This window comes from Cucurbita maxima, unplaced genomic scaffold (genome assembly GCF_002738345.1).
Source record: "Cucurbita maxima cultivar Rimu unplaced genomic scaffold, Cmax_1.0 Cma_Scf00002, whole genome shotgun sequence".
Classification (NCBI taxonomy): Eukaryota; Viridiplantae; Streptophyta; class Magnoliopsida; order Cucurbitales; family Cucurbitaceae; genus Cucurbita; species Cucurbita maxima.
In genome coordinates, this window is record NW_019272018.1 from 136,707 (window position 1) to 151,608 (window position 14,902).

The following is a 14,902-nucleotide window of genomic DNA, read 5'->3' on the forward strand; positions in this document are numbered from 1 at the left end:
TACTCGTAGAAGGTTCCAGAAACCCTAGTAAACCCTTTATAAACTTGCGGTTCCTCCAAAGATCTTGACTTCTTCTTGCAAGCCTCCATTTCCATTTTCCTACATTGCTGTTCTTCGATCGGTTCAGTTAATCGTCTCTAACAATGGCAGATACTGAAACGTTTGCATTCCAGGCCGAGATTAATCAGCTCCTCAGTCTGATTATCAACACCTTTTACAGCAACAAGGAGATCTTTCTTCGTGAACTTATCAGCAATTCCTCCGACGTATATCTCATTATCTTTTCTTTTCTTTCGTTTTAATTTTCATCTTCGTTCTTTTTACTGTTCTTAAGGGGATTTTGCGTGTATAGTATGAAATTTGATTCGTATTCTGAATTTCCTTGGTTTCATTTCGATTATAGACACGCTCGTCGGATTTTTAGTGATGTGCTTTTCAATTGAACGATTGTTTCTTCCGATGTTTCCTGCATCATTGACATCTTACTATTTCTAATTTTCCTGGCTACATAACGAATTATATTTGAAGCCTTGTTGGGTAGTTGAATGATTTCTTTCATTTTTCCGTAACTAAAGCACGTTTTCTTGTGTTAAGGGTGCTGAATGATTTTACAGATTCATGTATTATCTAGGATAATGAAGACAGAAATTTCCCCAATTATTATTGTTGTAATTTACGATTTGGAATTTTATTTCAGGCTCTTGATAAGATCCGATTTGAGAGCTTGACTGACAAGAGTAAGCTAGATGCCCAGCCTGAGCTCTTTATCCACATCATTCCTGATAAGGCAAACAATACATTGACGATTATTGACAGCGGCATTGGGATGACCAAGGCTGGTGAGTGATTGCATTCTACAGCTTGTATTTAGAGTTGTCATTTTAATTTTCCATATGATATAAGCTCATTTCTGGAGCATGTCTATGTTATTAGATTTGGTGAACAATCTTGGTACCATTGCAAGATCTGGGACCAAGGAATTCATGGAAGCCATTGCAGCTGGTGCTGATGTGAGCATGATTGGACAGTTTGGAGTTGGTTTCTACTCTGCCTACCTTGTGGCTGAAAAGGTCATTGTTACCACTAAACACAATGATGATGAGCAGTATGTATGGGAGTCCCAAGCTGGGGGTTCGTTCACAGTCACCAGGGACACATCTGGTGAGAATCTTGGCCGAGGTACTAAGATTACCCTGCACCTCAAGGAAGACCAGCTTGAATATCTTGAGGAGCGTCGTCTCAAGGACTTGATCAAGAAGCATTCTGAGTTTATTAGCTACCCAATTTCTCTCTGGGTTGAGAAGACCACTGAGAAGGAAATCTCTGATGATGAGGATGAGGATGAGAAGAAGGACGAGGAAGGCAAGGTTGAGGAAGTTGATGAGGAGAAGGAGAAGGAAGAAAAGAAGAAGAAGAAGATCAAGGAAGTTTCTCACGAGTGGTCCTTGGTGAACAAACAGAAGCCAATCTGGATGAGGAAGCCAGAAGAGATTACGAAGGAAGAGTATGCTGCTTTCTACAAGAGCCTTACCAATGACTGGGAGGAGCACCTTGCTGTTAAGCACTTCTCTGTCGAAGGTCAATTGGAATTCAAGGCCATCCTCTTTGTTCCCAAGAGGGCTCCTTTTGATCTATTTGACACAAAGAAGAAGCCGAATAACATTAAGTTGTATGTTCGCCGTGTCTTCATCATGGACAACTGCGAGGAGTTGATTCCTGAATACCTTGGCTTCGTTAAGGGAATTGTTGATTCTGAGGATCTTCCTCTTAACATTTCTAGAGAAATGTTGCAACAGAACAAGATCTTGAAGGTCATCCGCAAGAACTTGGTGAAGAAGTGCCTTGAGCTCTTCTTTGAGATTGCTGAGAACAAAGAAGACTACAACAAGTTCTACGAGGCCTTCTCCAAGAACTTGAAGCTGGGTATCCATGAAGATTCCCAGAACAGGCCTAAGATTGCTGAACTTCTCCGTTTCCACTCGACCAAGAGTGGTGATGAGTTGACCAGCCTGAAGGATTATGTGACCAGAATGAAGGAGGGCCAGGAGGACATCTTCTACATCACTGGTGAAAGCAAGAAGGCTGTGGAGAACTCTCCTTTCCTCGAAAAGCTCAAGAAGAAGGGTTACGAAGTTCTGTTCATGGTTGATGCTATTGACGAGTATGCATTTGGTCAGCTGAAGGAATTTGAAGGCAAAAAGCTCGTATCAGCAACCAAGGAAGGTCTGAAACTGGATGAGAGCGAAGATGAAAAGAAGAAGAAGGAAGCTTTGAAGGAGAAGTTTGAGGGGCTTTGCAAGGTGATAAAGGATGTTTTGGGCGACAGAGTTGAGAAGGTGGTTGTCTCTGACCGTGTCGTGGATTCTCCCTGCTGTTTGGTAACTGGTGAATATGGATGGACAGCCAACATGGAAAGAATCATGAAGGCTCAAGCACTGAAGGACAACAGCATGGCTGGTTACATGTCTAGCAAGAAGACAATGGAAATCAACCCTGAGAACCCCATCATGGAAGAACTGAGGAAGAGGGCGGATGTTGACAAGAACGACAAATCCATCAAGGACCTCGTGCTCCTCCTCTTCGAGACTTCCCTCCTCACTTCCGGCTTCAGCCTGGACGACCCAAACACCTTCGGAAACAGAATCCACAGGATGTTGAAGCTTGGATTGAGCATCGATGAGGAAGCTGGAGAAGCCGATGCTGACATGCCTCCTCTTGAGGATGCCGATGCCGATGCCGATGCAGAGGGCAGCAAGATGGAGGAAGTGGATTAATTTTGATGTCTCTAGTAGTGAAGCCGGTAACATCTTTTCAAGGTTTTTTATTTTTTTTCCTTCGCGTATGTTATGTTTTCAGTTAGTAGTTTATTACAATATATATATTTTGGCTGCCGTCTAGGTTGGTTTATGCGCTGCGCTATCTCATGCCTTTTGGTTGTACTGATTTAGGTTGAGGACTCTCTTGTCTCTCATTTTGTCATGATTTGATTTTTGACGCAACTCCTCAAGTAATACCATATTTCACCCAAAATGTCTTCAATCTTTCATTTCATATCTTCCTTGGCTTGCTCAACTTTGTGCCTGTGAATTTTAGAATGTATATTTGAGCACAACTAAATTCATCCTAAGTTGAAGTGAAACACTGTCCCTCATAGATCCCAAGTCATGTAAGCATTGGATTGTGCAGTAATGGTTTATTCTCTAATATTATTAAACAATAATATAGGTTTGGAAACGCAAACTTCAGTGCCTGAAGGGATGTCGAATGGGTATGTGTGTATCTCTAGAATCCTCCTCCTCACTATTAAATATCTTCATAAAGAAGTCTCAACTCATTGAGATACTTTTAGATATTAGTACTGTATTGAGTTGGAACCTGATCTGATGAATATATAGAAATGAATCCTTTAGATGGGCTTCTTAACTTTCTTCTCAGTGGTTGAAAGCCACGTGTATGAGTTGGTTCTTGGAGAATGATTTATCATCATGTGACATGCAATCCTACATTAGAATTAGTCATATGATTTAATAATATTATAATTCATGATGATGTGACATGCAATCCTAATATGATTTAATACTACGTATTTACATATTCAAAGTATTGGTATACTAATATGGTACTATTGATCTAATAATTATTATTAAACATAAATAATAATTTTTAAAATAGGGTCACAATATATTTGTTAATTCATAATACAAGGCATTAAACCTAAAATGTTGGCTTTTATTTACGAAGTTTATGCATATAGAGGAATTAAGTTGACGATATTGATTTTAATTATGTTAACAAGGGTTTTGATTTTAATTGTGTAGAAGACATGTATCACATGATAACTTGGTTTAAAATGAAAGAGTTTGGGTAATCAAATTCAGTGTAAGCCCCATATTTTGAGCACATACAGTTTAGTGTAGGTGTTGGTAGATACTACCGCACCGCCCCCCTCCCGAAGGCTATCATTGCAGGGCTCATAAAGCCAACAATAACCCAACCACTCCCAAATTTCAGGCCCAAGTGCATAATACTCACGCACCCGCTGCCCGCCTGTCGGTTTAACTCTTCTCTCTTCTCACCTTCCGCTCCCTCTTTCTTCCGATTTCCCCCACCTATTTACAACCATTCTCTTCAATTACCCTTGCGGCATCATGTTCAAAAAGTGAGCTCTCTCCCATTTCTAATATTCCTCCTTATTCGCCTATGATTTCATGTTTTCGTTCAATGATCCTGGGACAATACTTCTGGGTTTTGTTTATTGGGGTTTAAAATTACGAGGAAATGGTTGGATTTCTTCATTTCTTATCTTCTTTTCTTGTTACTGCTCTCTCGATTCTGCTTCAATGCTTTCTTCTTTCTCGTTTCAATTCTGAGTTCGTTTGTTTGATTCTCCTCTTCTTTTTTTACTTCTGTTTCCTATTTTATTGTGTTTTTCGGCAGCCGTGGATGAACTGTTGTGTCTGAATTTGAACGTTTTGGAAATATTGACACATGCGATTTATGACTTTAAACTCTCTTAGTTCAATTTTTGGAGTGGTGTTGTTTGTATAATAATCCTTCAAATTTGTGCTTTGTTTTTTGTGTTTCTGTTTCATTTTAGGTTTTCTACGGAAGAAGTGTCTGCTCAGAATCAAGGCAAGGCATCGCTACACCGGAGAATTCGACAAAGTATAGCAGAAGAAGTGAGTATTAGCTTAGGTATTTGAATCTCATAATCATATTAACGAGATTGAAATTGGTGCCATTATCTATTTTATGTCTTCTTATTGCAGTATCCAGGACTAGAACCCGTTTTGGATGATTTGCTTCCTAAGAAAGCTCCTCTGATTGTAACTATGAGGCTCATATTGGACGTTTTTGAACTCCTCTCATAGTCAGAACCATCTCAATCTGGTTGTTGTGAACAATGTGCCACTCTTTTTTAATATCCGTGATGGCCCCTACATGCCTACCCTAAGGTTGCTTCACCAATGTAATGTTTTCTTTCTCTCATGGCTACATTTTATCTTTTTAGTAACATCTATTTAATATTCTCTTCTCAATCCTTTGAACTCTCCTGTCATTTGAGTGGTATTCCTTTAATGGCCCATTGGCATAATTTGTGATAAGGTAATCTTAATCCTCGGCCCAATAATCCAAGCTTTTGTTGAAGCAAAAACCCTTAATCAAAGAAATTAACACCTTCTTATACAAAATTTGGATCAACCAAGAGATCAAGCTAGAATTAGATTACCTCTTAAGATCAAAGATCTAGAAGCAATATTTGGAGTCTTGTTCTAAATTGAGTCACTCCACAATCGAACTTGATCAAGACTTAAATAATTTAGATGCAATTTATCACAAGAATTGCTTGAAGTTTAGAAATGACATCAATGACCCTCAAATTCTAAGGGTAGAAGTCTCAATTTGAGATCTTGATTTCATTTCTCACCAATCAAATTTTTACATAATTTTTTTTTTTTTTTTTTTTTGGTATTTATAGCCTATCCACAAAATATATATTCAACTCTTCCAATGCTCACTAAGGAAGTTGATGGCCATGATTGGTGAGTTAGTCCCATTACCCTTTAAAATCTCCACAAAAACAGATGTTATGACCCACTTTCACAAGTAAATTTCCACTATTTTTCCCACTACAAGAAATTATGGAATTAAAATAATAAATAAGGTTCTCTAACAAATTATCCATCAAATGCTAGTTACAGCAACATCATCCGCTACTTCAAGTGTGCACATATTCACTTCTGAAGCTCCAAACGGTCCTATCTCAATCGAATCAACTTGTAATGCATGAAATAACGATTGAATCGAGTCTATCCAATTTTGTAGATAAAGAATGAATGCTTGTTGAATCTTATTGGCCTTAGATCATGTAATAGGTGCATGGGAGATGGGGCGGTGAAGCCACAATATGTTTGTAGAATGCAAGTAAAGCCTTTGTGGTGTATTTGGATTGAAAGCCAAGTCACTATTTCCCATAGTTCATTTTTTATAAAAAGTTTATTTTTATTTCCTGAATGGAAGATTGAAGTGTGGTTTATGCCACTTTGAGGCATAGATCCCTGTAAATCGCTTCTATGGGATAAGTTCATCCAAGCCAAGACACCTTCCATTTCTTAATGCTGGCGGTTTGAAGGATGTTTACCAAAATTTTTATCGTTTTTTTTGTTTTCATTTTGCAATGGTCAATTGGTCAAAATTGACTTCGTCATTTGTGGAGATTAAAGGGGATCGGAATTGAATCCTGACCACAAACGTCATTTGTCGGGAGACTATAAATACCCACAATATAAAAATCAGATTCGTTGATGAATGTAATTCAGATCTCAAATTGAGACGTTTCCCTTAGAAATCCGAGCATCATATTTGTCATTTCTAAGTTTCAAGCAATTCTTGTGGTAGAATTGCACCCGAGCCATTCAATCAAGCCTTGATCAAGTTAGATTGTGAAGTGACTCAATTTAGAACAAGGTTCCAAATCTTGCTTTTAGATCTTCGATCGTAAGAGGTAATCTAATTCTAGTCTTATCTCTTGGTTGATCCAAATTTCGCATAAGGAGGTGTTAATTATTTTGATTCAAGGGTTCTTGCTAAAATAAAAGCTTGGATCGTCGGGCTGAGGATTAGGGTTGCCTTATTAGCTTGGTATCAGAGCCTAGGCTTACATCTTTGTGGCCGACTCTAGAATTGATTTTATCTTTCATTTCTGCTCTTGTTTGTCTTTTCTTTAAATTTGTCCATGAACACAATTGAAATAGCCTTAGGTAATCTTCAAGGGAGGGAAGTACTCTTGAATGAAGGAGTTGAAAATGAAGAAGATGACAATGTCACCCTTTTAGCGGGACATAGTCCTAGGGAAGGGAGAGATGTCGGTCGAGGGAGAGGAAGAGTCAGAAGAAGGGGTAGAGAAATTTTAGCACCAAAAAGAATTGAGAGGGAGTACCAGTATGAGAGAGAAAAAGAAAAAGGAGTCGGGGAGTAAAGCTAAAAATTACAACTTTCTATGGAAAATCTGATCAAGAGGAGTATTTGCAATATGAGAGCAAAATTGAGCATGTCTTCGATTGCAACAATTTCAGTGAAAAAAGAAAGTTGAAGCTTGCTGTAGCTGAATTTTGTGATTACGCCATTATATGGTAGACATCTTTGAAATAAGAGTGGAGGAGAAATTATGAAGAACCAATTAAAACGTGGGAGGAATTGAAGACATTAATGAGAAAAAGGTACATTCTAAGCATTATTCTCGAGTACTCGAGCAAAAACTCTATACTTTACAACAGGGATCCAAAAGTGTTAGAAGAATATTATAAAGAAATGGAGACTCTTATGAATAAAGCATGTATTAATGAAGATGAGGAAGATACAATGGCTAGATTTCTTGGTGGGTTAAACCGACAACTTGCTCATCAAGTGGATAGGCAAGCGTACTTTGATATGCAAGAATTGTTACACCTTGCCTTCAAAATCGAAGGGCAACTAGCTTGGGAGAAGGAGAACTCCAAGAGGTATGGTATTTCAAAGTCTAGTACTTTCAGGATAAGGAGATTCGAGAAAGAAATAGAGACATCAAATGTTGGAAATGTTAAGGAATTGGTCATCTTAATCGTGATTGTCCTAACAAGAGAGTCATGATCATCAAGAATGGACAAGTTGTCACAGATTGTGAGGAAAGTGACCATGATGAGCTAGTTGAAGAGGAAATCCAGGAGCATGAGGAGGAACTAGAAGATGGGAGTCGTTTGGTACTTGTAACCTGAAGACTTCTTAAAATTCAAGTTACAAAGAATGATGTTGATGATCAAAGAGACAACCTATTTCACACAAGGTGTTTAGTTAAGGGAACTCCTTGTAGTCTTGTAATTGATAGTGGAAGCTGCAACAATGTCGTAAGTACAATGCTGATCAAAAGGTTGCTAATTCCAACCCAACACCATCCAAAACCTTACAAGCTTCAATGGCTCAATGACAATGGAAAAATGAAGGTAACTTCTCAAGCTTTAATATCTTTTACTTTAGGAAAATATAAAGATGAAGTTCTTTGTGACGTTTTACCAATGCATGCTGGAGACATATTGCTTGGCCGACCATGACAATTTGACAGGAGGGTTATGTATGATGGTTATTTGAATCGGTATTCTTTTGTAAAAGATGGTAGAAAAACCACTCTTGTTCCTTTGAGTTCTGCAAATGTATTTGCTGATCAATTAAAGTTGGAAGAAAAAAAGAAAGAGTGAGAGGAAAAAGAGTTGAGTGAAAAAATAGATAAAAGTCAACGAGAAAACCATAGTGAAAAAAAGAATGAAATTGGAGAAAAAGGAAAGAATGTGAGTTGTTGTTGGAGAGGTTAGAAGGGCAAAGTTCTCACAAAAAACCATCTTTGTACTTGTGTACAATGAAGGATGTTTGGTCTCTAACGATAATAATTTGTCTTTGCTTAGTATGTTTCAATCTCTTTTACAGGAATTTGATGACATATTCCAAGATGAAGTCCCTAAAGGACTACCTTCAATTAGAGGTATTGAACATAAAATAGACTTCATTCCATGGGCGATAATTTTTAATAAGCCATCTTATAGAGCCAACCCAACTGAGACTAAAGAAATTCGAAGGTAAGTAGAGGAGCTTATGGAGAAGGGCTATATACGAGAGAGTCTGAGTCCATGTTCTGTACCAATCTTATTGGTGTCGAAGAAAGATGGAATGTGACGCATGTGCGTGGATTGTAGAGCCATCAACAAAATCAAGATAAAGTATCAACATCTTATTCCTAGGCTAGACGATATGCTTGATGAATTGCATGGTTCATGTTTATTTACAAAGATTGACTTGAAATCTGGATATCATCAAATTAGAATGCATGTAGGAGACGAATGGAAAAATGCGTTCAAAACTAAGTTTGGATTGTATGAATGGCTTGTTATGCCTTTTGGGTTAACTAATGCTCCTAGTACATTTATGCGCTTAATGAATCATGTTTTGAGAGAATATTTAGGAAAGCATGTTATTGTGTATTTTGATGATATTTTAATTTATTCAAAGACCTTGCATGAGCATGTGGAGCATGTTAAGTTAGTTTTGATTATACCTAGAAAAGAGAAACTTTATGCTAATTTTAATAAGTGTAGTTTTTGCATGGAAAATGTTAACTTTCTTGGCTTCATAATTGGTAAAAATGGAGTAGAAGTAGATGAAGAGAAAGTTAAAGCAATCAGGGATTGACCAACACCACAAAATGCAAGTGACATTCGTAGTTTTCATGGGTTAGCTAGCTTCTATAGGAGATTTATAAAAGATTTTAGCACCATATCTACACCATTGAATGACTTGGTGAAAAAGAATGTTGTTTTTAAATGGGGAAATATGCAAGAGAATGCATTTAATGAGCTTAAGAATAAATTAACCAATGCATCATTACTTGTCTTGCCTAACTTGATAAAACTTTTGAAATTGAGTGTGATGCAAGTGGTTTGGGTGGGCATAGGTGTTGTTTTGATGCAAGATGACAAACCTATAATGTATTTTAGTGAAAAACTAAATGGGGCAGCATTGAACTATCCTACCTATGATAAAAAATTGTTTGCTTTAGTTTGCACATTGTAGGTGTGGCAACACTACTTATGGCCTAGAGAATTTGTGATCCACTCTGATCATGAAAGCTTGAAGGATCTTAAGGGTCAAAGCAAACTGAACCGTAGGCATGCAAAGTGGGTAGAGTTATTGAAACATTTCTGTATGTCATCAAATATAAGCAAGGTAAGGATAATGTGGTAGCTGATGCACTATCTAGAAGGTACAATATTTTTACTTCTCTCAGTGCAAAAATTCTTGGATTTTAGCATATTAAAGAATTATATCGAGATGACCACGACTTTGGAATTATTTATGCATCTTGTCTTACAAAAATAGCTGTAGATGATTATTATGTGTTTCATGAATTCTTATTTAAGAAAAGTAAGCTTTGTATTCCTAGATGCTCTATCCGAGATTTGCTTGTTAAAGAAGCACATGGTGGTGGCTTAATGGGACATTTTGGGATTAATAAAACTTATAATATGTTGCATAAACACTTCTTTTGACCGAAAATGAAGCATGATGTTCATAAATTTTGTAGTCAATGCGTTAAATGCAAAGAAACTAAATCTAGGTCATAACCAAATGGATTGTACACTCCTTTGAATGTACCTAATGAACCTTGGACTAATATATCTATGGATTTTGTTCTTGGTTTACCGCACACTAAAAAGGGTAAAGATAGTATTTTTGTTGTGGTAGACAGATTTAGTAAGATGGCTCATTTTATTGCATGTAACAAGACAGACCATGCAAAACATATTGCTGACTCATTTTTTAGGGAAGTAGTAAGATTACATGGAATCCCTAGAATAATTGTTAGTGATAGGGATGCTAAATTTCTAAGTTACTTTTGGAAAGTATTGTGGGGTAAATTGGGTACCAAATTGTTGTTTTCAACTACATGTAATCCTCAGATGGATGGATAAACTGAGGTGGTTAATAGAACATTAGGAGCATTACTTAGGGCTATTATTTCTAAGAATATTAAGTCTTGGGATGAATGTTTGTCATTTGTAGAGTTTGCATATAATAGAGCCATTCATAGTACAACTCATTGTTCTCCTTTTGAAGTTGTTTATGGATTTAATCCACTTACGCCTCTGAATTTGCTTCTTATTCCTTCTAATATGTTTGTGAGTAACGCAGCCACAAGTAAGGCAGACTTGATCAAAACATTGCACAAGGAGGTGAAGAGAGAATTGAGACCCAAAATTTCAAAGTTGCTTCAAGGATTAACAAAAGACGGAAGGAAATCATTTTTAAACATAGTGACTGGGTTTGGATACATTTTCGCAAGGAGCGATTCCCATCTCAACGGAAGACAAAGTTACATCCAAGAGGGGATGACCCTTATAGATTTCAAGTTTATTTCTTTAGCCACTCAAACATACTAACATTTGTTCAAAGATTTTATTGTTTTTTTGTTTTCATTTTGCAATGGTCAATTGGTCAAAATTGACTTCGTCATTTGTGGAGATTAAAGGGGATCAGGATTGAATCCCAACCACAAACGTCTTTTCTTGGGAGACTATAAATACCCACAATATGTTATGTAAAAATCAGATTCGTTGATGAATGTAATTCAGATATCAAATTGAGACGTTTCCCTTAGAAATTCGAGCATCATATTTGTCATTTCTAAGTTTCAAGCAATTCTTGTGGAGAATTGCACCCGAGCCATTCAATCAAGCATTGATCAAGTTAGATTGTGGAGTGACTCAATTTAAAACAAGGTTCCAAATCTTGCTTCTAGATCTTCGATCGTAAGAGGTAATCTAATTCTAGTATTATCTCTTGGTTGATCCAAATTTCGCATAAGGAGGTGTTAATTATTTTGATTCAAGGGTTTTTGCTAAAATAAAAGCTTCGATCGTCGGGCTGAGGATTAGGGTTGCCTTATTAGCTCATTTCGCTTTTTACATCTAAGGTTTATAGAGAATTTTGTTGCATTGAACTCCTAAAGGGAGTGAGAAGGAAACAAAACACCAAAGTAAAGAACAGAAGTCCAAATATTACAAGAGAATAAAATAAAACATCGAAGAACAAACGACACAGATCTCAACACAACAACAGGCCGAAGCAACCTAAAATCGGCCTTTTGAACTGCAAAAGCTGCACCTCACAGTGAAAGCTGAAAATTCGAGGTCTCAACACGACTCCAACCCCTAAGCCCCAAACTCCAATAAAAAAGTTTTAGGCATTTTTTATAGGTTGCTATTATCGTTCTTGAGCCACAATGTTGCTGATTAGTTGGCTTCTCACCTCTGTTTCCTATGTGTATTGGCCTTACAAATACCTTGATCTGCCCCTTGGAGGTAATCAAAATTGTATTTGTTGTATCCCATTTTTTGAAAGTCCTCTACCAACACTTTAAGGGTTACAATATGCCAAAGTGTATTCATTTTACTGGGGAATCTCCATATCCACTTACAGCCTCATTCCCTTCTTTGTATTACCAAATGTATGTTTATACTTCATCCACTAATCACACCGTGCTCCATTTAACAAGGTGATAACCGCTTCCTATATTGTCTGCTCGAAACAAGTTCCTCGAAAATTCGATTGAGCTGTGTGAACTGTCAAGTCAACATTCAAAGACTGAAAGATAGCTTGTTGCCAAGTTTTCATCATAGTATAGTCAATTTTTTTTGTTTTTGTACGACAACAAAAACCAAAGCCAAGAGCCAACCTCAGACTGCAACAAAAAGATAGCCACTTGGTATTACTCTTTTGTGGTATAATAGGTCTTTATGGTCGTGTTTTGAGGTGTGGGAGGTTGTGTGGTCCAATGTGTTTTTTATGGCCGTCTGTCAAATGATCGTTTTGTAATTATCAACTCGGTGTTATTCTTTTGGATTGAGGTTTAATTTCGTAGCTTAAGTGGTTGAGGACTCCTATTGTGAGCTTGTTTTTTGTATGCCCTTGTATTAGACTCTTTCAAAGAATATTTTAGCAACAAACTTGGAAAGTCTCATGGTTAAATAATGTCATTTTGAAGGGTGTGGATAACCTTCTCATGGTTAAATAATGTCATTTTGAAGGGTGTGGATAACCTCTTTCGGGTCTCCAGTCCTTGGTGGTTTCATTACCCACCGTGATACGAACCACGACCCAGAAATTTACATATCTCAAGGTCCAGTTACAAGGACGAGAGCTAAGAGGCTACAACAAATTTTGTACACTTATATTCGGGTATGAGCAAAGATTTGGTATTTAAACAATTTCTCTGGAGAGCAACCTCCTCGAAGGGGTGTCCAGCCTCGGAAAGTAATTTTATGTATCTAACATTTTAATTACAGAGCTCTTGACAGCTATTGCTTTGGGTTTCCCTTTATTCTCTCAAATTGTTAAATGTTTAGTTAGGGACGGGTTCTGTACTTTTGAGAGGATTGATAGGATGGATGGGTGAGATGCTTTATCATTTATCTGATAAGAGGCTACATTCACCAACCTCTACTTTTCCTTCCTCTTATGTGTCCTCACTTCCCTTAGGGTTTTTATCAACCCTTGTTGAATGCAAGTCTTTAGAGTTGCAATAGTCTGATAAGGCAATCTTAATCCTCAGGTCAACAAGCCAAGCTTTTGTTGAAGTAAAAACCCTTGAATCAAAGAAATTATCACCTCCTTATACAAAATTCGCATCAATTAAAAGATAAGACTAGAATTAGATTACCTCTTGCGATCAAAGATCTAGTAGTAAGATTTGGAACCTGGTTCTAAATTGAGTCACTCCATAATCGAGCTTGATCAAGACTTGATTGATTGGCTCGGATGCAATCTATTACAACAATTGCTTGAAACTTAAAAATGACAAAGATGATGCTCAAATTTCTAAGGGTGAAAGTCACAACTTGAGCTCAATTTCATTCATTAAAAATTTGCGTTTTACCTACTAATTTGTGGGTATTTATAGTCTCTCCACAAAAGAAACTTCTAACTCTTCAAATGCCCACTAACGAAAGTTGGTGGTGGTCATGATTGGTAAGTTACTCCTCACTACCCTTAAAATGTTCATTAAAAAAGGAGTTATCGTTCCACCATTTTACCCATTACAAGAAGTTATGGAATTAAAATAATAAATAAAGTTTGCAAATAAATTGTCAATCAAGTGGCAATCTCAACCTCCACTCCAACCATGCAAATATTCACTTTTGAAGTTTCAAAGGGTCATTCCTCAATCAAATCAACTTGTAACACATGAAATGGAGGTTGAACCGAGCTTATCCAATTTTGTAGATGAAGAATGAATGTTGGTTGAATCTTCTTGACCTTGAATTGTGTAATAGGTCCGGTTGGAACATTTGGAACACCATGATCCTTATACGAGGAGAAGGGATATTTGGATTTGGAATCCTAATTCATTGGAGGGCTTCTCTTGTTGATCTCTCTTCCACACCCTCTGCTCTCCTTCTCCTTGTCAGTGGCTTCAGCTTTAAAATCCTTAAGTGAAGTTCTTTGCTCGGCAAGTTTTGCATGGGAGAGCGAATACCAGGATCGTTTACAGCAACATTCTCCTTTTGTCTTGTGCTCGCAATAGTATGTTCCTCTCCGGTGGTAAGCGAAGGATCTATAACATTTGTTGTGGACTGTTTGCTCACTTATTCTCTTTGAAGTCAGTGCTTTAGCATGTTTGGGGTTGTTGTGGTGCGTAACAAGGGCTTTCACTCTATGAATTAGGAGATCCTCATGAACTTTTCCTTTCAGGATAAGGGTAGAGCGATGTAGCAGAATTGTTCTTTATAATGTGTCCTGGTCTTACATCCCTTGGGGGTGCGTTGGATGATGCAGTGGTAAACTTTTTTTGCACTCTTATCCACCGACTCGAATTCTTCATTGGTGATACAGTTGGTGTCTGTTGGGTTTAGTAGATTTTAAGGTTGTTGTTTGATGAATGCATTCTGATACAGAATCAAACATTCTCAGGCAATAATGGCAGAAGGTAAGGAACATGCTCTTGCCATTGGCTTCACCAAGAAAATCACTAGTGTGTAATTTACAGAAAGGCGATAAACAAAGGGATCGGTGTGGACAATATGCAGTACCTTAACGACGGTCTATGGAAGGTATGTCATAGTTCTGATTCTACACCATCCTAGAACGTCTTAGAAGTAGAATTGTTTTAATCGTTGAGTTAGTTCAAGTTGTTTGCTTTTTCAAATTCATCAATTTTGTGTTTAATACATATAAATATTGCTTTTAACGAAAAATTGAAAAGAAAAGTTCTCATAAAAATATTTCTAGAACAAAAGCTTTAGAATTTTTAAATTTTCAATAATACCACAAGGTAGGGGTTGGAAGAGAACACGTTGGAAATGTCAACCCGTATGCCTAC

General features: G+C 37.2%; 2 protein-coding genes across 2 annotated transcripts; both read left to right on the top strand.

Annotated features, from left to right (window-relative positions):
• The first annotated feature begins 57 nt into the window (after positions 1-57).
• Positions 58-3,030, top strand: LOC111468430 (heat shock cognate protein 80). The gene is made up of 3 exons (XM_023113651.1): positions 58-266; positions 698-839; positions 934-3,030. Exons 1-3 carry the CDS (start codon positions 144-146, stop codon positions 2,772-2,774), a joined length of 2,106 nt encoding a protein of 701 aa, XP_022969419.1. The 5' UTR covers positions 58-143; the 3' UTR covers positions 2,775-3,030.
• A 150-nt stretch (positions 3,031-3,180) lies between these two features.
• On the top strand, positions 3,181-12,551 carry LOC111496653 (malignant T-cell-amplified sequence 1 homolog). The gene is made up of 5 exons (XM_023147136.1): positions 3,181-3,268; positions 4,598-4,679; positions 4,770-4,837; positions 4,872-4,969; positions 12,502-12,551. Exons 1-5 carry the CDS (start codon positions 3,189-3,191, stop codon positions 12,549-12,551), a joined length of 378 nt encoding a protein of 125 aa, XP_023002904.1. The 5' UTR covers positions 3,181-3,188.
• The last annotated feature ends 2,351 nt before the right edge of the window (positions 12,552-14,902 follow it).

Bases quoted from the DNA above. Each gene is read 5' to 3' on its own strand.
- LOC111468430 (XM_023113651.1), top strand. From the start codon at position 144: ATGGCAGATACTGAAACGTTTGCATTCCAGGCCGAGATTAATCAGCTC. The intron at 267-697 runs GTATATCTCATT...ATTTTATTTCAG, and splicing joins TTATCAGCAATTCCTCCGAC to GCTCTTGATAAGATCCGATT. The intron at 840-933 runs GTGAGTGATTGC...CTATGTTATTAG, and splicing joins CATTGGGATGACCAAGGCTG to ATTTGGTGAACAATCTTGGT.
- LOC111496653 (XM_023147136.1), top strand. From the start codon at position 3,189: ATGGTTTATTCTCTAATATTATTAAACAATAATATAGGTTTGGAAACG. The intron at 4,838-4,871 runs GCTCATATTGGA...CTCCTCTCATAG, and splicing joins CCTCTGATTGTAACTATGAG to TCAGAACCATCTCAATCTGG. The intron at 4,970-12,501 runs GTAATGTTTTCT...CCCTTGTATTAG, and splicing joins CCTAAGGTTGCTTCACCAAT to ACTCTTTCAAAGAATATTTT.